Raw genomic sequence first — 25,580 nt, 5'->3', positions numbered from 1 at the left:
ATAGTTATTATCGCTTCATCCAAAATCACTTTGACCTACACACACCCTCTAGACAACCACACCATCGTTTTCAATTCATTAATTCCAAATACACTTCACCATTTTTCCTAAATTTCACATATTGCATTAAAGATACTAACCTTCATGGTATTCTTCGCAATTATGATCCCATAACCCAAATGTACATCTTCTGTCCCATCACCAAGACCTTCAACGCCGAAGAATCCCGACCCTTCCTTATCCCGCACGAGTTTGTACAACCTATAGAAATCCCAATTTTAGAATTCATCCACAACACTAAATTCAATCACAAATTATATAATCTAATCCAAAACACACCTTATGAGTTTGCAGTTGGCACAGAAGAACTAACCACTATTAAGGCACTTCAATTGCTTTGGCCACTGCTTCAGACTAAAAATATCATCCGCATCTTAGCTAAACTACTAACAAATTCCGATCTCATCCACGACATCTTCCCCCACGGTTTTTTCCCCGACGACTAACAGGTAAGTATGAATTAAATGAATATTACTAACTAATTAAAATATTAAAAAACTCACCATACTTTATCCATGTTTTCTTTAGATTTTTAGCCTTCATCCGACAATTACCTACAAAAACCACAAAAGACAAATAAAAATCGCAAATTTCATCAAACAGATTTCAAAAATTCTATTAATCTCTTACACTTATAAATTTATAAATTTAATACCAATGCAGTAAATTCATTTCTAAAATTTTCCCCACAAGCAGTAAATCTAATTATGATGAAAATTTGTAACTTAAAATTCCCCCATAACTAGCAGTAAATTTCCAAATTCTATGCAGTAAATTAATAAAATGCAAATGCAGTACTAACCTTTTGATATTCTCATTCATTCGCACAGAAATTCTATCCACACTCGCACAGCTCGCCCACGAAGAATTGTTTAAAATAATGAATTTCAGTTTCAAGTTTTCACACTCAACAACTCTAACATATAATAACATGTTTCAAACCTTCCTTTAACCCGGTTGGAAAGGAATCATATACTAAACAAAACTAACCAACGCAGCTTACTAAATACCACAAATCATAGAATAACAGCATGACTAAGAAAAGGAAACCAACGGTACCCAAACCGGATTAACCCAGTTTAAAACTGGATAATTTATTCTTTTGAAGACTATTATAAAGTCTAAGAAAGAAATAATAAAACACAAAAAAGTCAAAAGACAAACCCATACCACGAACAATTTGCTTTTTGGAAAAAGGACATAACCAACAAGACATAAGAAAAACCACAACAAACCCAACATAAAACGTTGTCACAATAACAGGACCCCTCATAAAAACCGCATGAAATCATACTCCCACTCCTGGCCTAACCCACCAGGAAGGACGTCCTGAGCATGCTCTATAGCCGGCCTAACCCACCGCGCTACATCCACGCTTTGTGACCACACCTCTATTTTTAATAAGAGCTACTCAAGGGTGAGTAACTCTTCAAAATAACCGAACTAAAACAAAAAGCTTTTGTGAAAACAACTAACTAAAATCATAATTAAAAAATATTAAACTAATAAATGTTTTATAAAATGTAAATTACATTATGCAATACATAGATCAGAATATAACACCAAGGACGAACATCTAAAGACAAAACGACCCCACTACACTCGAGAGAGAATGGCCAACCACAATCGATATGCCACTCACAATCACAACTCAAAGGATTTAGAGTACGACTTGACTTCGCAGAAAAGGACTTCATTGAACTAGACCAATGACCACCTCGATGTTCAAGTATACGTACAGATCCGAGTAACCAGGCATCCCCTCCACGCACAATCTCCACGCCATTCCCAAACTAGATCAGACACAAAAGAAGTTCTCCACGCAGAACAGAAAAACCTGACATAGCCAACCATTCTGAAATCAGATTTGAGTTTGTTGCAAAGACTTAGTCGTTGTCACTAGAAGACACAACGTCTTATGTCTCTAACTCCAGCTTCCTGGAACTTCTTTAACAAAGAGGAAACGGAAGAAAATGATGTTCGCCAAAAACCAACGTCCATCATCCATCCTTCGAATCGCAGAAGAACTATTCTAAAAAACTCTGTAAAACCCGGATGGGTGGAACCTGATCTAAACTACATTTTATGATTGGATAAATTAGATATTTTACCAATGTAAAGTATTTAATATTAACCAATCATGATCCATCTAACTAACAACCCACTTATTTGTAAGTGCTGAAGTTACTTGTAATTTCAGCACCAGAGAGATTTGAATTTAACTTAGAAATTAGTTGGACTCTCCCGAGTACTTCAGCAGCCGCAATAAACCAGTATACCCTAGATCTATTGAGCCTAGCAGAGACTAGTTAAACAACCTGAGACTAGATAGTATAAGAGTAAGATTAGGATCGGTATTAGACTAAGAAGTTGCACGAATCTATCCGGCCGAAAATAAGATAGCGTGACGAGCAGACGGTGTACCCTATCCGAAATTACTCTATGAGTTATACACTCCAGTCCTAACTCAGGATGTTGTTAATCCTCCTTTTCTGTTTCACACAAGCTTGAGTCTTAGAATGTAAACTCTAATCTCACAAGCCTATGCATACAGAACTAATATGATTGAAATTACCTGGCATGTCAAATGAAAAATTGAAATCTTTTCAGATGGGAAAACGAGATGAAAAGCCCAGTCGAGATTTACTGCCCAATTTCAAGCTCGGCTTGAGCGGTTCGAGAGGTTACTATATACAGAAACATACCATAAATTTACGGTGAAACGCCAACAAGCTGAAGGGCCAACAAACCCAAAATAGCATAACAATTGCAACAACCCAAAATTTCATATTGTTATGCAAGATAGCAACATTGTTATGCAATTGTTACGTAATTCATATGCAATTTACGTTATTCTGATGTAATTTTGACGTCAAGATATGGGTCTAGGACAACAAGCCGAAGGGACTTGACGCCGAAATTTAATTTTTACATACACCTCAAATCACTTTTTTTAATCTGTAAAATGTTGCTTTTGAAAATTTTAGGCAAGTTTAGACCAGATCAAGCGTTATTCATGACAATAAATCACGTAGGATTGACATCCGTTTATAACATCAGCCGGTTTTTGAAATGCATAAATTATAAACAAGAAAATTGTCTTCAACCGTGTTTTAATTTTCAACTTTCCGTAACATCATTCGGAGGCTTAAATTTCATGAATACGCCAATAACTACTGAAGAAAAATCATGAAATTGAGTAATTCTCCAAAAACGTTTACAATTTAATCATATTTCATGAATTGACAAGAAAATTTTCGGCTTGAAGTCCCTAATTTTACAATTCGGCTTGAAGTCCCGTCGGCTTGATGTCCGGCACCCTCAAGATATGGCGGTTTCTAAATGTGGCGGTTTTTATAAGTCGATGAAATTGATCTTCCGAGCTCTCCTAAAGCACTAAAAAGTCCGTTTCGGCCAAAATTTCTGCGCCGCAGGCAAAATTTGCAAAAACAGGCCAAAAGGCATTCTTAGGCACTTTTTGGAAAATTCTTACCACTAAATCGTTTTTTTTCTGGCGCGCGCTCCTTTAAAAAGCACAATTTCAAACAAACAAGCTTATTTTTTGTCACCTTATAACTTTTCACTAACCCATCATGGCTTTCAGCTTGTAAATGGCCACGCTGTAAAGAGGGTCCACCTTCTTCAGTTTCTCAAGATGACGACACAGGGATGAAATTTCTTGTCTGGAAGCAAACAACTTCTTGGGAAGAACTGCTTGTTTAGCTTCACCATAAGGCAGCTTCACGCTTTCCACGGTCGATATTTTAGGGGCTGTTCTTTTCTTGCGACTCACTAACGCGATTAGCTTCTCAAGTCGGTGATTATTTGTCCCATAAGGTTTTAGTGTCGGGTTTAAGTCGTGTCGGCGTGAAAAATCAGACTCTCTCGCTGGTACACGGGTTGCGGAGTTTTTCACGTCACCCTCAATTACGAGTCGTATGCTGTCGGTTGACGTCAGACCGACTGAAAACTTTGAGTTCGAACTGTTAATCGCGCTGAAATCGGCAAACGACACCCGAGCTGAGTGAAAAATACCGCCATTATTGTTCGGAATTGAAGATATTGAAGCCAATTTGTCTTGTGAAATGTCAATTTTCGAACGTAAAGAATTAGACTGTTTTTCTTGCCTTTTTTCCCGGTTTTCTGCCGATAATCCGGCTTTCCATTTTGCGACGCTTTTAGGAAGTGGTTTGGCTAAATGTTCCATTTTGGCCTCGTTGACTTTGATGAATTCAAATTCAATTATTGCGATTCTTAATTATGATTGATGGTTTGCGATAAAATTTTTTTAGTGTCAAGCAAGCCATATTTTCATTAAAAAAGAGGAAAACAAAAAGATTGAACAAGATTTGTTTGTTCGATCAACTTAACGGTAGTTGCATAGCCATAATTCAAGCACCTATCTCACTAAAAATCAGAGTTATATCCGTAAACAAGAAACAATAAACAACCACCAATAACCTACAATAAAGTTATATAGCATAATTGTCATTAACTCACATCAAAATCTTTGGATAATCTTTTTGATAAAATAACTTCAAAAAACACGAGAAACTTTAGAAAAATCTCTTAAACTGAAAAAAGAAAGATAGCAAAGGGAGAACTTCTTCAGGATTTGTGATGCTTTTAGACTTCGTGAAATGTCTTCTAATCTTCCCGATGAACAGAAAAGAATTGCACCTGCTAGGCGTAGAAGACAGATTAAGAGGGATTTGTGCCGAACCACGGAGCACAAAGAAGCTGCTACTTCTACTATAATGGTTATTGTGTATTAGGTATTGTGGTTATCTGGACCGTGTTTCGGCATTGTTCAGTGCATTTTTTAAGACCTCAAACTGGATAACAAAATGGAAAATATAATCACTAAATCACGCAAAAAATAATGTCAAATTTGTTATTTCTCATTCTAAAATAGTCCCTGATTATAATACGCATCAGAAAAAAATTGCGCATGGTATGATATCTGTTGTTAAAATGAAGCACTTTGCTTTTAATTTGTTTTGAGTTGTAAGTCAGAATAATGCGCCAGGGGCGAATTTAGGGGGGGGGGGACGGACCCCCTGCCAACCCAAAGGGTCCCCCCTTTGTAATATTTTGAGATATCCATTTTTGGTGACGGAGCCTAAAAATTTTCTTAGGGTGCCCTTGGGCGCCAATATATACTAATTTTGAGGGGGGAGCGCGCGCCGAAAAACCGTGATTTTTTGGTAAAAATTTTCCAAACAGTGCTAAAAACGTCTTTTCTGGCCTGCTTTTTCAAAATTTTGCCTGCGGCGCAGAAATTTTGGCCAAAACATGGTGGTTTTATTGCTTTGGGCGAGCTCAGAAAATCTATTTGGTCGACCTAAAAAAAAAATGGATAAAAATTTTGATCGAGGTCAAGTCAATGCACGACCAGGAAAAAAACTCATTCAACTCGGAACGAGGTGAAAACAATGCTCGACCAAGATCAACGCTCATTTAAGAAAAGCTGAGAGAAAATCAAACAAAACTGCTTCAAATTATCAAGTACTTCAAATTAGCGTGGTTTTTTGTACGTTTCTTGCATTAACAAACGAAAAAGGAGTAACAAACGAAAAATAAAAAAAAAATAAGACAATTCAAAACTTTTCTCTTAGTTTTTTTTTTACCAGGGAAGTGCCAAAAAAAGCTTTAAAAATTAGGTTTGCGTTTGGAAAATCGAATCCATTTTTTAAGACTGAATAACCAATTTAACAAGTTAGCATCACTTTAATTGGTCGAAGTTAGACGAAAAACCAAAAATTTTAAACCTGTTTTTCTCGACATTGGGAATTTTTTGTAGTCTATCGGATCACGACTGAAAGCACTATAATATGAGTTATCACTGAACCCAGTTCAATTATTTTTGTGGTACCTGATTTTGCGTGGAAAACCAAAAAAAAATACTTAAACACACCCGAATACAATTTTTCTCCCTATTCTCAATGATCAAAACAACAAGAAAAGAGAAAAAATCATTCGGTAAAAAACGAGTTATTTGCATCACAAAAAAATAAAACCAATAAAGTTAACCAAAATATATTTCGCGAAAAACTTCAAGCAGGCAAAAAATAGGAAAAGTTGAACTTCATATGAGTAGCATTTTTGTTAATGGAACCAGTTTAAAATGGGTGTGTTTAACCAATTATATTCTTGATAAAACTATCTCTTTGAAAATTTTCTTACTAACCAATCGTGATCCATAACTAAAGTTGACAACTATTTGTAATGCTGAAACTACTTGTATTCTCAGCACCAGAACATTTTAAATATAACTTAGAAGACAGTTAGTCTCCTTTGGAGTAAGTTCAAGATACCTAATACGCAAATACCAGTATACACTAGATCTATTGAGACTAGAAGATTTAAGAGTAAGATTAAAATCGGTATTAGACTAAGAGGTTGCACGAATCTTTGTCGGTGTACTTTATCTGAAATTACTCAATTAGTAAGCTATTCGAGGCAGAAAATCATCTGGTGCAACCGAAACTCTCAAACAAGACCTACTAACAAAGTAGATTTAGCAGAATTGATTTAGAAACAGGATCATCACATGAATTGTAAAATTGTAAATTGTTAGATAACATTGACAATCTAACAGATATGTCTCTACGTCTCAATACGTCTGCTCAAACATTTCAAACGATACGGTGAACACCAGGTCAAAAACTGAACAACAAACCGAGCTGCTACATCGTGACACGACGCAAATTGCAACGAGTTTTTTTCTACAGAATTCTTTATGCAGTAATGTTTCTTTCTCTAACATGAAAATAAATTACTTGGAGTAATCAGATTCATTTCCAAGCAATATTTTTCTTGATAATGTATTACCATATTGTATAGTCATAATAACAACTGATAGAAAGAAACAGTCGTTACTTTCATCAAGACGACAGTTGTTTAGAAAATTTGTAAAATTGAAAATTATTGATAAAAAATACAAAAATTAGTGAGTAATAAAATAAAAGTTAATTTTATTTAGTTTATCGAAGTTGCTTGCTTCTCAATGGACCTAATCCTTTCACGTTTTTCATTTTTCTCCAATCCTTCTCATACTTTTCACCTCGTCTGAAAAATAACTTTTATTATTCAAAGTCTATTATGATTTAATTTTTTAATCTTCTTTTCTTTTAAACTCTAAGTATTTTAATTAGCTCAAATTTAAAACTTAAATATTATCAAGGCCTATCCTTGCTTTGTATTAACCTTAATTTCTCTTCAACTAGAGATCTACTTGTGTTCTAACTATTCCTGAACCTTGTGGATTGGTTGAATTTTCTTCCTTACTCGATCGCAAAATCACAACCCTAAGTATGGTTAAGTAAAATTTTCTTAAAATAAATCTTAGCCACCGCGAAAGTAAAACATTATTCATCTTAATTTATATACCTTCTCTTCAACCCATTAATCTCGACATTCTAGGCCTTAAGTTAGGCTACTCTCACAACAAGCTTAACAACTAACAGCTAAGGAATTAAAAATTCTACCCCCTGGTTTTTGCATCTATCATCCTCAATCTTATGTCAAGAGATAATTTAGGCAAGAACAAACAAAAACTCTCCACAATTGTTTAATTCAAAACGAAAGATATGACCTTGTAATAACACCACATATACAAAAAATTGGATTTTTTAGATTAAAAAAAAAACAAACAAAAAAAGGCAATTATAACAAAACAAAAACATTTTATTGAACGAAAATTTTCCAAAACACGAAACAAAACAAGAACTTCAAGACCTAAAAAATTCAATTGACAAAATAAGCCAAACAACGAACTAAATTTTTTTTCTGGATCAAAATTCAGGATAAAAATTCATACCTTTGTAAACCGGTACGAATACACATTTGGAAGAAAACAATAAGACACATTGAAAAATAAACTTTAACTTTGATAAAACACAGAAAATGATTCAAAACGACAAAAATTTTTAATGATGATTCTATTCTTCTTTTCGTCAATCACCCACAAAGCGATCCCGCTAGAGGACAAATACAATTTTGCCATAGTCTAATAGCAAATTTGTTCGAAAAAGGAAATAGCCCAAGTAAACCAAAAATCCCCGAACTAAAAATAAGAAAGCAACTATTTGATCACTATTTACCAGATATTAGTAATATCATCTCATATTACGGAACACTTACTATTGAAAATTTGCAATCACACACAAATCAAATACCACACCGAATACAAAACAGAAGACACAGAACTACATTTCTCAAAAACTTTCACAAAATATATCAAAAAAAGTCAACACCAAATTTCACAAAGAGCAAACTCAATTTTCACAAAAGATGTTTTCTTCATCATTACAATATAATTACAATTTTTTATTAGAATCAAACGAATTTTTAAATGCGTCACCACCTACAACACCTCGACATGCAATAATAAGCCACAAAATCAACCTTTTCTCGCAGTTTCTAGACTCGATTCGTGAAACACTCACCGATGATGATAAATCACAAATAGTGAATTTTGATCTACGAAGAATCCTACCATGGTTCATAATAGACTATTTTGTACATAATTTAGACTTTATCTCAACAGCAAGAACAAATATCTGACCGCAAACATCAGACGATGAAAATATATTAGTAGACCAAACAGACTATGTATGGGACCCTGAACGGTCTCATATATTACTTCTCAAAATATGTAATGCTATTTCAAGTGCAGCAATCGTCACTTTCTCCTTGCACAAATGTTTTTTAAGGTAACTCCACTCACTACGGATGCAACACCTTTAAAATATAACACAAAATTTAATGATAGAACAAGTAAGAATAGTTTAAATTCAACAATTATACAATTACAGGAACCCTTAATGGTACTGGAAAACTTACGCAACAATATATTTAAACCTCATTACTTTTTATAAACGAAGAATTTGTTGAAACAATACCTACAACAACACAGCAAAATATCTCTCCCGTTCAGCCAACAATCAAAACACCACAAAAAAAACCCTTCCCACAAGTAACAATGCAATCGACAGTCAAACCATCCGTTGTTCCAAAATATTCCCAGATGGGTTATCAAACATATAAAACAATAACTAAAACGCGACATTCGAACAAACAAAAACGCACAAACAGAAGTAATTTCGCAAATCACAACTATGATTTGTACACAAACAACAACATTAGTAACCCAATAGCAAATTCTCTTTGCACAACACGGCATCAATCACAAGAACATAATTTTACTCAACAGATACCACAACCAGTTTTCCAGTCAGTATTCTTTCATGAAAAACGGAAAACTCCAGCAGACCGTACTGAAAATCATCCATTTTTTCAACAAAACAAAAACCAACAAAGAAACAACTCACAAGAAGTCAACCACATTTTTCCGAAGATGAAGATTACTTCAATCAAAACCAACAACAACACAGAAAAACACACGAAAAGATAATTGGAATAATATTGATCAACAGCATAATATTTATCAACCAGATGTTTTTGAACCTTAAATGAATTCAGAACAAACACGGCAAACACAGCAACTCCTTGCTCAACGACCAAAACTCGATCAATCAAATAATATGCAATCACAAAACGAAAATCTCAAACATATCAGACTAATCCAATGCAAAATGGAATCCCGTCACCATATTTTTTACATCAACACGAAGTTACAAAAACCCAAATTAAAATTTTACACAAATACCAAACGCAGCCGAATCACTTCAAACGCCAATGAATACGTACCTAATGGATGGAGCATCTTTTACATCTAATAAACCACTCATGGTGTTCACAGGATCAGACCCTGAATATTCAGTAGAAGACTTTTTAAATGCAGTTACGGCAAAACTAATTTAAAACATAAGTTCAGAACCAGTTAATACCCCACTTCATCTGAATTGGATACATGGGCATTAATTCAAACCACTCTTGATGGTGCAGCTCAAAAACGGTTTTCGGTTCTACCTATAGACAATAAATCTGATTGGAAATGATTTACACAGGAATGTTCAAAAAAGCTCGACTCTGAAATGATTCAAAAATGGTTTAGTTATTGCCGCAGATATGGAAATAGCATAGATGAATGCAGACAAAAATAACGAAACAACTTAAATATACCGTAAAAACACAAAGACTCCCACAACTTTTTTAAACAATACTTAATTAAAAACAAAAACCAAATGAAAATATTCAAAGTAATAATAGCTTAGGAAAACCACTTCCAGATAGCTATAGTAACAACAGATCTCAATCCCCCGGTCAAAACTTTTTCGGGGAAGATCACCAGATTGACGAAAGTCACAAAACTGTTCACAAAATAGATATAGCAGATCAAATAGCCAAAACAATCAGTGTCGAAACAACTACTCAAGATCAAACTCAAACAGAAATAATTATTCAAGTTTTAAAAGGAGTCGTTCTTATTCTAACTCTAGGAACAGATGCTATTCCAATGACCGTTCAAGAAACTCTTCTAACAATCACAATTGACTGTTCTAACAATCGAAATTGATACTAATCAAAAAATTGAAGTTCAAATTACTCAAATAATAGATCGCAAAACTACTCCAACTTTAGACCATATTATAGTAATTTTAATAACAGATCCCGTGATAACTCTAGAAACAGAAAAAATAATTAGCAAAATAGATCAAGAACTACCTATTCTCAATCATCACCTCAAAGTAACTCTCAATTTTCAAACACACAAAATAAAACTATAGAAACAGTACAACAAAACATCGAAGGCAGTTTAATCAAGTACAATCTACAGACCTTCCAGGTATCGACAATACATAAAGTTCAGAAGTACAGTTAAATCACATACTCTGTGAAGCCCCAGATTAGAACCGTTTAGTACTGATTAAGTACTGATTAAGTACGATTAGTACTGATAACCCATTTACTATTAACATGCTCAAAGTAGAACGAAAATATGAAACACCAACTGAATCGAATTTATACCAAAATGAAATGATTAGTTCTAACCCACAAGAACCAGATAAAAAATCAAGGCACAACGAATTACACCCTATATATGATTGAAGCCAACTCAAATATGAACAAAATTTACAAGAAGACAACAACTAAAATGTCATCACCAAAAGAAAAAATTTGGACGATCCCACTTTTCTTAGAAAGACAGACAAGCAAAAACCTCCAATCACCAGATCTTGAAATAGATTTTTTAACCAATTCCGGCACAAAATCGAACATTATTATCATCTTTACCGGGAATGAAACTCTACATCCAAATTTTTCTCTTCCAAAATTGCGTGTAAATTAGCCCCTGCTCAAGGTAAAACTCGAACAATTCATGGAAAAATTCAATTACTTCTGATTGCAACTAGAACAATGGAACAAATTGAAATATTACATAAGCCCTTCAAGCGAATATTCCTCAAGAACAGACATAAAACTCAATATTGTTGGAATCCTATTTAATACCAAAATAATCCAACAATAAACATCTTAGATAGCAAATTTCACATCAAAGACAAATAATACAACTCTCACATTCTTCCAGAGATAAAAAAAAACAAACCCCATTTCTCTCACAATTTTACTTTATGAACATTCAACAATGAAACCATCTGAAAATTCTATCAGTTTATGTATATGATTTTTCTTTTAATCAAGTACATCAAATTATTACTATCAAAACAAAATAAAAGCTATATATGTCTGATCTTGAATTCAAACCAATTCATAACTTTTTTAGAGTAAAGATTTCATCTATCAAATCAAAAAAAATACAAAAACAGATGTGATATCCTTACTTGTATATAGTAGTTCATCAAATAAAAATACACTATCTTTAGGACTTTTACGATATTGTGAAACAAATGCAAACATTTCACCTTACACAAAAAAGAGCATTTAAAGTTAATACTTTTTTGAAATTAATAGAAAAATGTCAATCAACAATTCCTAATGAAAAACTATCTATAAACAATGATACCAATTACTCAAAAAGAAACACGAATTGTTTCACAAAAACTTCCGTTTGTAAGCCAACATTTCAAATCTTAAAATAAACTAATGAGCAACAAAAAATTTTAACAATAATCAACTTTCAAATCAATCAGCAAGAATTTGAACAGTTAGCAGAATTGTTTTTAAATATTCCATGGCTTACGCCACATTTAAATTTAATGTTGGAAAAACACATTCCACTTAGACCTGACTTAGTTCTACAACATTTTTCCGAAGATGAAGATTACTTCAATCAAAACCAACAACAACACAGAAAAACACACGAAAAGATAATTGGAATAATATTGATCAACAGCATAATATTTATCAACCAGATGTTTTTGAACCTTAAATGAATTCAGAACAAACACGGCAAACACAGCAACTCCTTGCTCAACGACCAAAAATCGATCAATCAAATAATATGCAATCACAAAACGAAAATCTCAAACATATCAGACTAATCCAATGCAAAATGGAATCCCGTCACCATATTATTTACATCAACACGAAGTTACAAAAACCCAAATTAAAATTTTACACAAATACCAAACGCAGCCGAATCACTTCAAACGCCAATGAATACGTACCTAATGGATGGAGCATCTTTTACATCTAATAAACCACTCATGGTGTTCACAGGATCAGACCCTGAATATTCAGTAGAAGACTTTTTAAATGCAGTTACGGCAAAACTAATTTAAAACATAAGTTCAGAACCAGTTAATACCCCACTTCATCTGAATTGGATACATGGGCATTAATTCAAACCACTCTTGATGGTGCAGCTCAAAAACGGTTTTCGGTTCTACCTATAGACAATAAATCTGATTGGAAATGATTTACACAGGAATGTTCAAAAAAGCTCGACTCTGAAATGATTCAAAAATGGTTTAGTTATTGCCGCAGATATGGAAATAGCATAGATGAATGCAGACAAAAATAACGAAACAACTTAAATATACCGTAAAAACACAAAGACTCCCACAACTTTTTTAAACAATACTTAATTAAAAACAAAAACCAAATGAAAATATTCAAAGTAATAATAGCTTAGGAAAACCACTTCCAGATAGCTATAGTAACAACAGATCTCAATCCCCCGGTCAAAACTTTTTCGGGGAAGATCACCAGATTGACGAAAGTCACAAAACTGTTCACAAAATAGATATAGCAGATCAAATAGCCAAAACAATCAGTGTCGAAACAACTACTCAAGATCAAACTCAAACAGAAATAATTATTCAAGTTTTAAAAGGAGTCGTTCTTATTCTAACTCTAGGAACAGATGCTATTCCAATGACCGTTCAAGAAACTCTTCTAACAATCACAATTGACTGTTCTAACAATCGAAATTGATACTAATCAAAAAATTGAAGTTCAAATTACTCAAATAATAGATCGCAAAACTACTCCAACTTTAGACCATATTATAGTAATTTTAATAACAGATCCCGTGATAACTCTAGAAACAGAAAAAATAATTAGCAAAATAGATCAAGAACTACCTATTCTCAATCATCACCTCAAAGTAACTCTCAATTTTCAAACACACAAAATAAAACTATAGAAACAGTACAACAAAACATCGAAGGCAGTTTAATCAAGTACAATCTACAGACCTTCCAGGTATCGACAATACATAAAGTTCAGAAGTACAGTTAAATCACATACTCTGTGAAGCCCCAGATTAGAACCGTTTAGTACTGATTAAGTACTGATTAAGTACGATTAGTACTGATAACCCATTTACTATTAACATGCTCAAAGTAGAACGAAAATATGAAACACCAACTGAATCGAATTTATACCAAAATGAAATGATTAGTTCTAACCCACAAGAACCAGATAAAAAATCAAGGCACAACGAATTACACCCTATATATGATTGAAGCCAACTCAAATATGAACAAAATTTACAAGAAGACAACAACTAAAATGTCATCACCAAAAGAAAAAATTTGGACGATCCCACTTTTCTTAGAAAGACAGACAAGCAAAAACCTCCAATCACCAGATCTTGAAATAGATTTTTTAACCAATTCCGGCACAAAATCGAACATTATTATCATCTTTACCTGGAATGAAACTCTACATCCAATTTTTTCTCTTCCAAAATTGTGTGTAAATTAGCCCCTGCTCAAGGTAAAACTCGAACAATTCATGGAAAAATTCAATTACTTCTGATTGCAACTAGAACAATGGAACAAATTGAAATATTACATAAGCCCTTCAAGCGAATATTCCTCAAGAACAGACATAAAACTCAATATTGTTGGAATCCTATTTAATACCAAAATAATCCAACAATAAACATCTTAGATAGCAAATTTCACATCAAAGACAAATAATACAACTCTCACATTCTTCCAGAGATAAAAAAAAAACAAACCCCATTTCTCTCACAATTTTACTTTATGAACATTCAACAATGAAACCATCTGAAAATTCTATCAGTTTATGTATATGATTTTTCTTTTAATCAAGTACATCAAATTATTACTATCAAAACAAAATAAAAGCTATATATGTCTGATCTTGAATTCAAACCAATTCATAACTTTTTTAGAGTAAAGATTTCATCTATCAAATCAAAAAAAATACAAAAACAGATGTGATATCCTTACTTGTATATAGTAGTTCATCAAATAAAAATATACTATCTTTAGGACTTTTACGATATTGTGAAACAAATGCAAACATTTCACCTTACACAAAAAAGAGCATTTAAAGTTAATATTTTTTTGAAATTAATAGAAAAATGTCAATCAACAATTCCTAATGAAAAACTATCTATAAACAATGATACCAATTACTCAAAAAGAAACACGAATTGTTTCACAAAAACTTCCGTTTGTAAGCCAACATTTCAAATCTTAAAATAAACTAATGAGCAACAAAAAATTTTAACAATAATCAACTTTCAAATCAATCAGCAAGAATTTGAACAGTTAGCAGAATTGTTTTTAAATATTCCATGGCTTACGCCACATTTAAATTTAATGTTGGAAAAACACATTCCACTTAGACCTGACTTAGTTTTCCAAAAAAAAACGAACAAGTAAAGTACCAGTTCTTTTACAAGCTAAAGTAAACAGACTCCTAGACATCCTCGACCAATACGAAATAATCTCACCAAAAAAAAACAAAGAACAACAACCAAAAGGAAATACCTTCATCAACCACCTCAATTTTCTAGCTAAAGGCGGATCACTAAAATTGATCTAGATGCAAGATGCCTCAATTAGCTTTTTGATAAATCAAAGTGCAAGTGGCCGATAGAACCAATACAAGTAATACTCACAGAGATAAATGGACAGTACTATACCCTTACTGACATGAAAAGCGCATACTATCAAATGCAATTAGTTGAACAATCACGTCGACTAACACAATTCTCTATTGGAAATCAACAAAACGAGCTTATTAGACTATTCTATGGTTTTCCATAGGACCAGCAGCTTTTTCAGCTTTTATGAGTAAAATTTTTATACCACTCAAACTTATCAAGAAAATAATAACATAGTGGTCGACGTCTTCATGCAGTCACAAATGAAAGAAGAAATTTTTGAAGTATTAGACAAAACTCACAAAATATTTTTAAAAGAAAACTTGAAAGCAGCCCCAGATAAATCAGGTTTTTTCTTTTTTCTTTAATCGCGTAAAATTTTTGGACTCATTATTGGAGGTATTAAAATTACACCTTTAAAATCAAGATTAGATGCAAAAATAAAACTCCAACCACCATCGAATTAGAAGAAAATCCAGGAATTTTTTGGAAAGTTAACTTTCTTGAGTAAATGAATTTGTGAAATACACTTATATCTAAGACCATTTTATAACATTCTCCGACAACAAAATAAATTTCAATGGACACTAGAACATCAAAAACGCTTTGAAGAAATGAAAACTCCTCTCACTGAATAAATCGCAAACACAATCCCAGACCCAGATCAACCATTTTACGCTATGTGCGACGCGTCCAACTTTAGAATCGGCGCAGCACTTTCACAATCACATGAAGGTTAAAGTACAATGAGACTCATAAAGGTAAAAGTGCAATGAAGCAAAATTAACACTTTTTACACAAACACAACTTAGACTCTCTGCTCTTATGAGAGAATGTACAGATATAAAGTATACATTACCAGAATATGAACTCTTAATACTTGGAAAAAAACTACCAACAATTCTTGTTACAGATCATTAGCCAATAATTTTTCTACTTACACAAAGTCAAATCCAAACCACAGAGTTTATAGACTTCAAACTATCCTAAAATATTTCGAAACCTACGCATAGTTTGGACAGCATACAAAAACCTTGCTTTACCAGATATTCTTAGTCGAAACAAACCACTTGAACTAGAAACACGAAAAACAATTAAAGGAATACCACAAATATAAAACTCTTCCTTGCAAAAGACGAAACATGACCACAAATCGCACGAATCGCATGTAAAGACGCAGTAAAAACTGACTCGGATTCGACGCAAATAAGCACTTTAAAACATTTTCTCTTATATCGTGATTGTCATAGCAACCATTATGAAGTATAATTATTCGGAAAAAATACTTTTAAACCAATACCATACTCATTGTCGATAAAAAACAATACACAACAAAAGATATGTGAGCAAAAACACACCGAAAAATTTTATTCCCAGTAATAGAAAATAAAAAGTTAATCGACATCAGTAAATTACCAGCCCCCATTTTACAAGACCCCCTGGATACTATACCTATCTCAAAAAATGAAATTAAAAGCATTTTTTCCTAAACACCGAAACAATAACACTTCAATTGATACAATAATACCAAAACCTTGACCCTATCATCAAACAACTTGAATCTCGGCACAAACATAAAACAAAACCAAAAAAGCTGACTTCACAATTTTGGGAAACAAAACATTGTTTCGATATTTCCGAAGAAAAAATAAAATGACAATCAACGACAAAACTGATCGCTTAGAATAAAACAGTATCGAAACAAAAGTACCTTGCCTCCCCCTTAAGTTTATACTTAATTGCATTTCATACTTCACATTCCTTACATACAAAAGGGAAGGCAGGTTCAGAAAAAACATAATCAAACTTCACCCAAAACTTTTACCTTCCAAATGCACCAATTTGGATAAAAGTATAAAGCAATGATTGCATAGAATGTCAGTTGAACAAACCATTTCCCTATGAAAAAGCGGAAAAACAAGACTTTAAAGGACAAAGTCTATATTTCAAACACAGAATTTCATTTGACAGCAAAGGTCCTATAACACCCTCCTCAGATGGAAACTTGTATATTATGGTAAAATTTGAGGCATTTACGCTTCATGTAGCACTCAATCCTGAACCTCATTATAACGCTTTTTACCCATACTCCACATTTCACGAACACTGGATAGCTGAGTTTGGACTACCAGAAATCCCTGTCACAGACAAGGGAACAGAAATCATAAATAAAAAAACATAACATTATGCCACCTCTATAGTTAAAAACTTAAACCTAGATCATCCCATGCCCATGGAAAAATGAACTAGTTAAAGGCATGAACCGTTCATTACAAAAATACCTCTAATGTAAAATGATTGGAGATGTTACACCGAATGGTCAACATATGTAAAGTTGTTCCCATTAGCAAATAATTCCCAAAATACAATAATTCCTGGAAAATTATCATATGAAATAGTTTTTAAGTAAAAACCACAGCATCCCATACTGTTCACAGCAAACTCCTAGAAAAACGCACAAGGTAATTGTCAATCCAACAAAAAAAAACATAAAAACAATCTTTTACCATACTATCCGAAGGAATGCGCCCTCCGTGAAATAACACAACTATACTCCTTCACAGGACTACATATCCTTGACAACACCGCACAAAAAACCATACAACACAAAACAGCAAATTCTATTTAGCTATTCCTAAAACAAATAAGTCAAAAACATAGACTAAACCGTTAGATACGAGAAAAAACTCCTATACCCAAAATAAAAGAAAAATCACAACAACATCAAACATCTCTCTTCTCAATCATCACATCAAAGTAACTCTCAATTTTCAAACACACAAAATAAAACTATAGAAACATTACACCAAAACATCGAAGGCAGTTTAATCAAGTACAATCTACAGACCTTCCAGGTATCGACAATACATAAAGTTCAGAAGTACAGTTAAATCACATACTCTGTGAAGCCCCAGATGAGAAAAGTGGTACTGATAACCCATTTACATTTAACATGCTATGCTCAAAGTAGAAACAATAACACTTCAATTGATACAATAATACCAAAACCTTGACCCTATCATCAAACAACTTGAATCTCGGCACAAACATAAAACAAAACCAAAAAAGCTGACTTCACAATTTTGGGAAACAAAACATTGTTTCGATATTTCCGAAGAAAAAATAAAATGACAATCAACGACAAAACTGATCGCTTAGAATAAAACAGTATCGAAACAAAAGTACCTTGCCTCCCCCTTAAGTTTATACTTAATTGCATTTCATACTTCACATTCCTTACATACAAAAGGGAAGGCAGGTTCAGAAAAAACATAATCAAACTTCACCCAAAACTTTTACCTTCCAAATGCACCAATTTGGATAAAAGTATTAAGCAATGATTGCATAGAATGTCAGTTGAACAAACCATTTCCCTATGAAAAAGCGGAAAAACAAGACTTTAAAGGACAAAGTCTATATTTCAAACACAGAATTTCATTTGACAGCAAAGGTCCTATAACACCCTCCTCAGATGGAAACTTGTATATTATGGTAAAATTTGAGGCATTTACGCTTCATGTAGTACTCAATCCTGAACCTCATTATAACGCTTTTTACCCATACTCCACATTTCACGAACACTGGATAGCTGAGTTTGGACTACCAGAAATCCCTGTCACAGACAAGGGAACAGAAATCATAAATAAAAAAACATAACATTATGCCACCTCTATAGTTAAAAACTTAAACCTAGATCATCCCATGCCCATGGAAAAATGAACTAGTTAAAGGCATGAACCGTTCATAACAAAAATACCTCTAATGTAAAATGATTGGAGATGTTACACCGAATGGTCAACATATGTAAAGTTGTTCCCATTAGCAAATAATTCCCAAAATACAATAATTCCTGGAAAATTATCATATGAAATAGTTTTTAACTAAAAACCACAGCATCCCATACTGTTCACAGCAAACTCCTAGAAAAACGCACAAGGTAATTGTCAATCCAACAAAAAAAAACATAAAAACAATCTTTTACCATACTATCCGAAGGAATGCGCCCTCCGTGAAATAACACAACTATACTCCTTCACAGGACTACATATCCTTGACAACACCGCACAAAAAACCATACAACACAAAACAGCAAATTCTATTTAGCTATTCCTAAAACAAATAAGTCAAAAACATAGACTAAACCGTTAGATACGAGAAAAAACTCCTATACCCAAAATAAAAGAAAAATCACAACAACATCAAACATCTCTCTTCTCAATCATCACATCAAAGTAACTCTCAATTTTCAAACACACAAAATAAAACTATAGAAACATTACACCAAAACATCGAAGGCAGTTTAATCAAGTACAATCTACAGACCTTCCAGGTATCGACAATACATAAAGTTCAGAAGTACAGTTAAATCACATACTCTGTGAAGCCCCAGATGAGAAAAGTGGTACTGATAACCCATTTACATTTAACATGCTATGCTCGAAGTAGAACATAAATATGAAACACCAACTGAATCGAAAATATACCAAAATGAAATGATTAGTTCTAACCCACAAGAACCAGATAAAAGTCAAGGCACAACGAGTTACACCCCATATATGATTGAAGCCAACTCAAATATGGACAAAATTTACCAGAAGACAACAACTAAAATGTCATCACCAAAAGAAAAAATTTGGACAACCCCACTTTTCTTAGAGAAGACAGACAAGCAAAAACCTCCAATCACCAGATCTGAAATAGATTTTTTAACTAATTCCGGCACAAAATTGAACATTATTATCATCTTTACCTGGAAAGAAACTCTACATCCAATTTTTTCCCTTCCAAAATTGCGTGTAAATTAGCCCCTGCTCAAGGTAAAACTCGAACAATTCATGGAAAAATTCAATTACTTCTGACTGCAACTAGAACAATGGAACAAATTGAAATATTACATAAGCCCTTCAAGCGAATATTCCTCAAGAACAGACATAAAACTCAATATCGTTGGAATCCTATTTAATACCAAAATAATCCAACAATAAACATCTTAGATAGCAAATTTCACATCAAAGACAAATAATACAACTCTCACATTCTTCCAGAGATTAAAAAAACAACCCCCATTTCTCTCAAAATTTTACTTTATAAACATTCAACAATGAAACCATCTGAAAACTCTATCAAGATATGTAATGATTTTTCTAATAATCAAGTACATCAAATTAATACTATCAAAACAAAATAAAAATTACATATGTCTGATCTTGAATTCAAACCAATTCATAACTTTTTTAGAGTAAAGATTTCATCCATCAAATCAATAAAAATACAAAAACTGATGTGATATCCTTACTCGTATATAGTAGTTCATCAAATAAAAATACACTAGTTATAGGACTTTTACGATATTGTGAAACAAAAGCAACATATTACCTTACACAAAAAAGACCATTTAGAGTAAATAATATAAAATGTTAATCAACAGTTCTTAATGAAAAACTATCTATAAACAATAATACCAATTACTCAAAAAGAAACACGAATTGTTTCACAAAAACTCCCTTTTTTTGGCCAACATTTCAAATCTTAAAATATACTAATGAGCAACAATTTTTTTAACAATAATCAACTTTCAAATCAATCAGCAAGAATTTGAACAATTAGCAGAATTGTTTTTAAATATTCCATGGCTTACGCCACATCTAAATTTAATGTTGGAAAAACACATTCAACATTACACATTCCACTTAGACCTGACTTAGTTTTCAAAAAAAACGAACAAGTAAAGTACCAGTTCACTTACAAGCTAAAGTAAACAGACTCCTAGACATCCTCGACCAATACGGAATAATCTCACCAAAAAAAAAACAAATAACAACAAACAAAAGGAAATACCTTCATCAACCCCCCAATTGTCTAGCTAAAGGCGGATCACTAAAATTGATCTAGATGCAAGATGCCTCAATTCGCTTTTTGATGAATCAAAATGCAAGTGGCCGATAGAACCAATACAAGTAATACTCACAGAGATAAATGGACAGTACTATACCCTTACTGACATGAAAAGCGCATACTATCAAAAGCCATTAGTTGAGCAATCACGTCGACTAACACAATTCTTTATTGGAAATCAACAAAACGAGTTTATTAGACTGTTCTATGGTTTTCCATAGGACCAGCAGCTTTTTCAGTTTTTATGAGTAAAATTTTTATACCACTCAAACTTATCAAAAAAATTAATAACATAGTGGTCGACGTCTTCATACAGTCACAAATGAAAGAAGAAATTTTTGAAGTATTAGACAAAACTCACAAAGTATTTTTAAAATAAAACTTGAAAGCAGCCTCAGATAAATCACATTTTTTCACAGCCCCAGATAAATCACATACTCGCGTAAAAATCTTTGGACTCATTAAAGGAGGTACCAAAGTTACACCTTTAAAATCACGGTTAGATGCAATAATAAAACACCAACCATCATCGAACTAGAAGAAAATCCAGGAATTTTTTGGAAAGTTAACTTTCTTGAGTAAAAGAATTTGTGAAATACACTTGTATCTAAGACCATTTTATAACATTCTCCGACAACAAAATAACTTTCAATGGACATTAGAACATCAAAAACGCTTTGAGGAAATGAAAACTCCTCACACTGAATAAATCTCAAACACAATCCCAGACCCAGATCAACCATTTTACGCTATGTGCGACGCATCCAACTTTAGAATCGGCGCAGCACTTTCACAACCACATGAAGGTAAAAGTACAATGAGACTTATAAAGCTAAAAGTGCAATGAAGCAAAATTAAGACTTTTTACACAAACACAACTTAGACTCTCTGCTCTTATGAGAGAATGTACAGATATAAAGTATACATTACCAGAATATGAATTCTTAATACGTCGAAAAAAAACTACCAACAATTCTTGTTACAGATCATTAGCCAACAATTTTCCTATTTACACAAAGTCAAATCCAAACCACAGAGTTTATAGACTTCAAACTATCCTAAAATATTTCGAAACCGACGCATAGTTTGGACAGCATACAAAAACCTTGCTTTACCAAATATTCTTAGTCGAAACAAACCACTTGAACTAGAAACACGAAAAACAATCAAAGAAAAACCACAAATATAAAAAAACTCTTCCTTGCAAAAGACGAAACATCACCACAAATCGCACGAATCGAATGTAAAGACGCAGTAAAAACTGACTCGGATTCTACGCAAATAAGCACTTTAAAACATTTTCTCTTATATCGTGATTGTCATAGCAACCATTATGAAAAATAATTATTAAGAAAAAATACTTTTAAACCAATACCATACTCATCGTGGATAAAAAACCATACACAACAAAAGATATGTGAACAAAAACACACCAAAAAATTTTATTCCCAGTAATAGAAAAAAAAGTTAATTGACATCAGTAATTTACCAGCCCCCATTTTACAAGACCCCCTGGATATTATACCTCTCTCAAAAAATGAAATTAAAAGCATTTTTTTCTAAACACCGAAACAAGAACACTTCAATTACTACAATATTACTAAAACCTTGACCCTATCATCAAACAACTTGAATCTCGGCACAAACAAAAAACAAAACCAAAAAAGCTGACTTCACAATTTTGGGAAACAAAACATTGTTTCGATATTTCCGAAGAAAAAATAAAATGACAATCAACGACAAAAATGATCGCTTAGAATAAAACAGTATCGAAACAAAAGTACCCTACCTACCCTTAAGCTTATACCGAATTGCATTTCACTCTTCATATTCCTTACATACAAAAGGGAAGGCAGGTTCAGAAAAAACATAATCAAACTTCACCCAAAACTTTTACCTTCCAAATGCACCAATTTGGATAAAAGTATGAAGCAATGATTGCATAGAATGTCAGTTGAACAAACCATTTCCCCATGAAAAAGCGGAAAGACAAGACTTTAAAGGACACAGTCTATATTTTAAACACAGAATTTCATTTGAGAGCAAAGGTCCTATAACACCCTCCTCAGATAGAAACTTGTATATTATGGTAAAATTTGAGGCATTTACGCTTTATGTAGCACTCAATCCTGAACCTCATTATAACGCTTTTTACCCATACTCCACATTTCACGAACACTGGATAGCTGAGTTTGGACTACCAGAAATCCCTGTCACAGACAAGGGAACAGAAATCAAAAATAAAGAAACATAATATTATACCACCTCTATAGTTAAAAACTTAAAACTAGACCATCCCATGCCCATGGACAAATAAACTAGTTAAAGGCATGAACCGTTCATTACAAAAAATACCTCTAATGTATTATGATTGGAGATGTTACACCGAATGGTCAACATACTTAAAGTTGTTCCCATTAGCAAGTAATTCCCAAAAAACAATAATTCCTGGAAAATTATCATATGAAACAGTTTTTTAACCAAAAACTACAGCATCCCATACTGTTCACAGCAAACTCCTAGAAAAACGCACAAGCTTATTGTCAATCCAACAAAAAAAACATAGAAACAATCTTTTACCATACTATCCGAAGGAATGCGCCCTCCGTGAATTAACACAACTATACTCCTTCACAGGACTACATGTCATTGAAAACACCGCACAAAAAACATACAACACAAAACAACAAATTCTATTTAGCTATTCCAAAAACAAATAAGTCAAAAACATAGACTAAACCGTTAGTTACGAGAAAAACTCCTATACCCAAAATAAAAGAAAAATCACAACAACATCAAACATCTCGTCTGAGAAATCAACTAAAAAATATATAAACCCTTTAACCCACAATCTAACATACTATAGAAAGTTGGTTTTCAGAAAACCCCATGGTTAATAGAACAACATAAAACATTTTTCATAAGGCTTTACTGTAAATGTTAGTTACAATTTTCCCTTCTCCTTGTGAAAACTAGTTCAAAATCAACCAATCAAATTGATTTGCAATCGTCGTATATCTCTATAAACACCACCACTATTATTAGCCGACATTTTCCCAACTTGATTTAGATCTGAAATTTTTACTTGAATACCTCCAGATCAAAAATAAGCACTACCTTTCTATTTTACAGCTTTATTTGAAGACCTCCAGGTCAAAAATAAGCACTACCCATCTATTTGACAAGAAAAAAATGAATTAGCATAACGATTTACCTAAAATTATACCCTAATCATCCTAAAACAGAAACAAGAATTAAAAAGCTAACACCTAACTGACCAGACTTTCGTTCACCAAAATTTCCCCTTATTTTACTCACTTGTCATAAGTCAATATTCAATTCGACCACACTTAATCTCATTCGGAAAAAAATTAAAACATACCTCGACAACCAAATCACTTTCTTTTTTCGAATTCTTCTTTCTAACTCAGTCAAACAAACAAAGTTCTTCTTTTCAATTCTTCTTTCTGTTTCGTTGACAGTTTTTCAACTTTGCAGTTTTCTCATAACCAACTTCTTAGAGCTAACTATCCACTTTTTTCTAATTTTTTGCGGTCAATTCATTCTTTTCCGTTCCTTAATACAAATCAACCTTTCTCTCTCCAAAACCAATAACCACCTAATCAGGTATGAAATTTAATATTTCGTAAATGATACGAAGTTTACTAAGAAGAGAGGTTATTTTCATCCTTTTCATAATATTTCTAACTTTTCTCATTTACTTAATTTCAACAAATTAAATATTGCATACAAAGGCAAAAATTAATTTTGCAATAGCAACCATTTTGATATTAATTTTTGCAGAATAATACTATTAGGAACATAAACGTAAATAATAAGAACATAAAAAGATCTATTTCAGAATTGCTAATCCAAAATTCCTATCAAAGAATCCACATCAACCACTACATCTAAGACCTCCCGACCACGCCAACATTTAGCCAAACAAGCCAACCTCAATCATCTACACGTTTCTCATTTGTAGAAAACCCCTACACATTTCAAGAAAGACACGCATCACTATCCGAACCAAAATTCCAGCTAATCGTCAGGCACACCTAAAGTAGTGAACCACAATACAAACCAACTTAAAACATCTACCTCTCACTTCAACAAGACCTTAATAGAACCAGACATCCCAACCGAAAGCAAAATTTAACATCTACAATAGATAGACAAAGTATTCACCCCCGACAAAATCGAAATTTTGCCACACTAAGAGTTCATTTTAACATACCCTCATCACCATCATCGGCCACCGATTTCAATTTTTCTAGTAACACATTACATCCATCACTTCAAAAAATTTTCCAACAAAACACGCCAAATAATCCGTCAGACTATTTACCGTCAACGCCTCTTAAAAAATTCGTTAAAATCCTTTTGATCC

General features: G+C 32.9%; 2 protein-coding genes across 6 annotated transcripts in view; both read right to left on the bottom strand.

Annotated features, from left to right (window-relative positions):
- LOC134842992 (uncharacterized) overlaps positions 1–4,425 on the bottom strand; it is a 41,404-nt gene extending 36,979 nt beyond the window's left edge. For both annotated transcript variants that reach the window (XM_063859569.1, XM_063859570.1), the window contains exon 1: positions 3,649–4,425. In XM_063859569.1, coding sequence (XP_063715639.1) covers positions 3,649–4,267 — 619 coding nt within the window. In that variant the 5' untranslated portion in view covers positions 4,268–4,425. The remainder of the gene's footprint in view (positions 1–3,648) is intronic.
- Positions 1–25,580, bottom strand: part of LOC134841944 (lisH domain-containing protein ARMC9-like) — a 461,419-nt gene that overhangs the window by 131,140 nt on the left and 304,699 nt on the right. The window lies entirely within an intron of this gene.

Source organism: Symsagittifera roscoffensis, chromosome 3, assembly GCF_963678635.1.
Source record: "Symsagittifera roscoffensis chromosome 3, txSymRosc1.1, whole genome shotgun sequence".
Classification (NCBI taxonomy): Eukaryota; Metazoa; Xenacoelomorpha; order Acoela; family Convolutidae; genus Symsagittifera; species Symsagittifera roscoffensis.
Note: the sequence above shows the minus strand (reverse complement) of the source record. Positions and strands in the feature narration are given on the sequence as shown.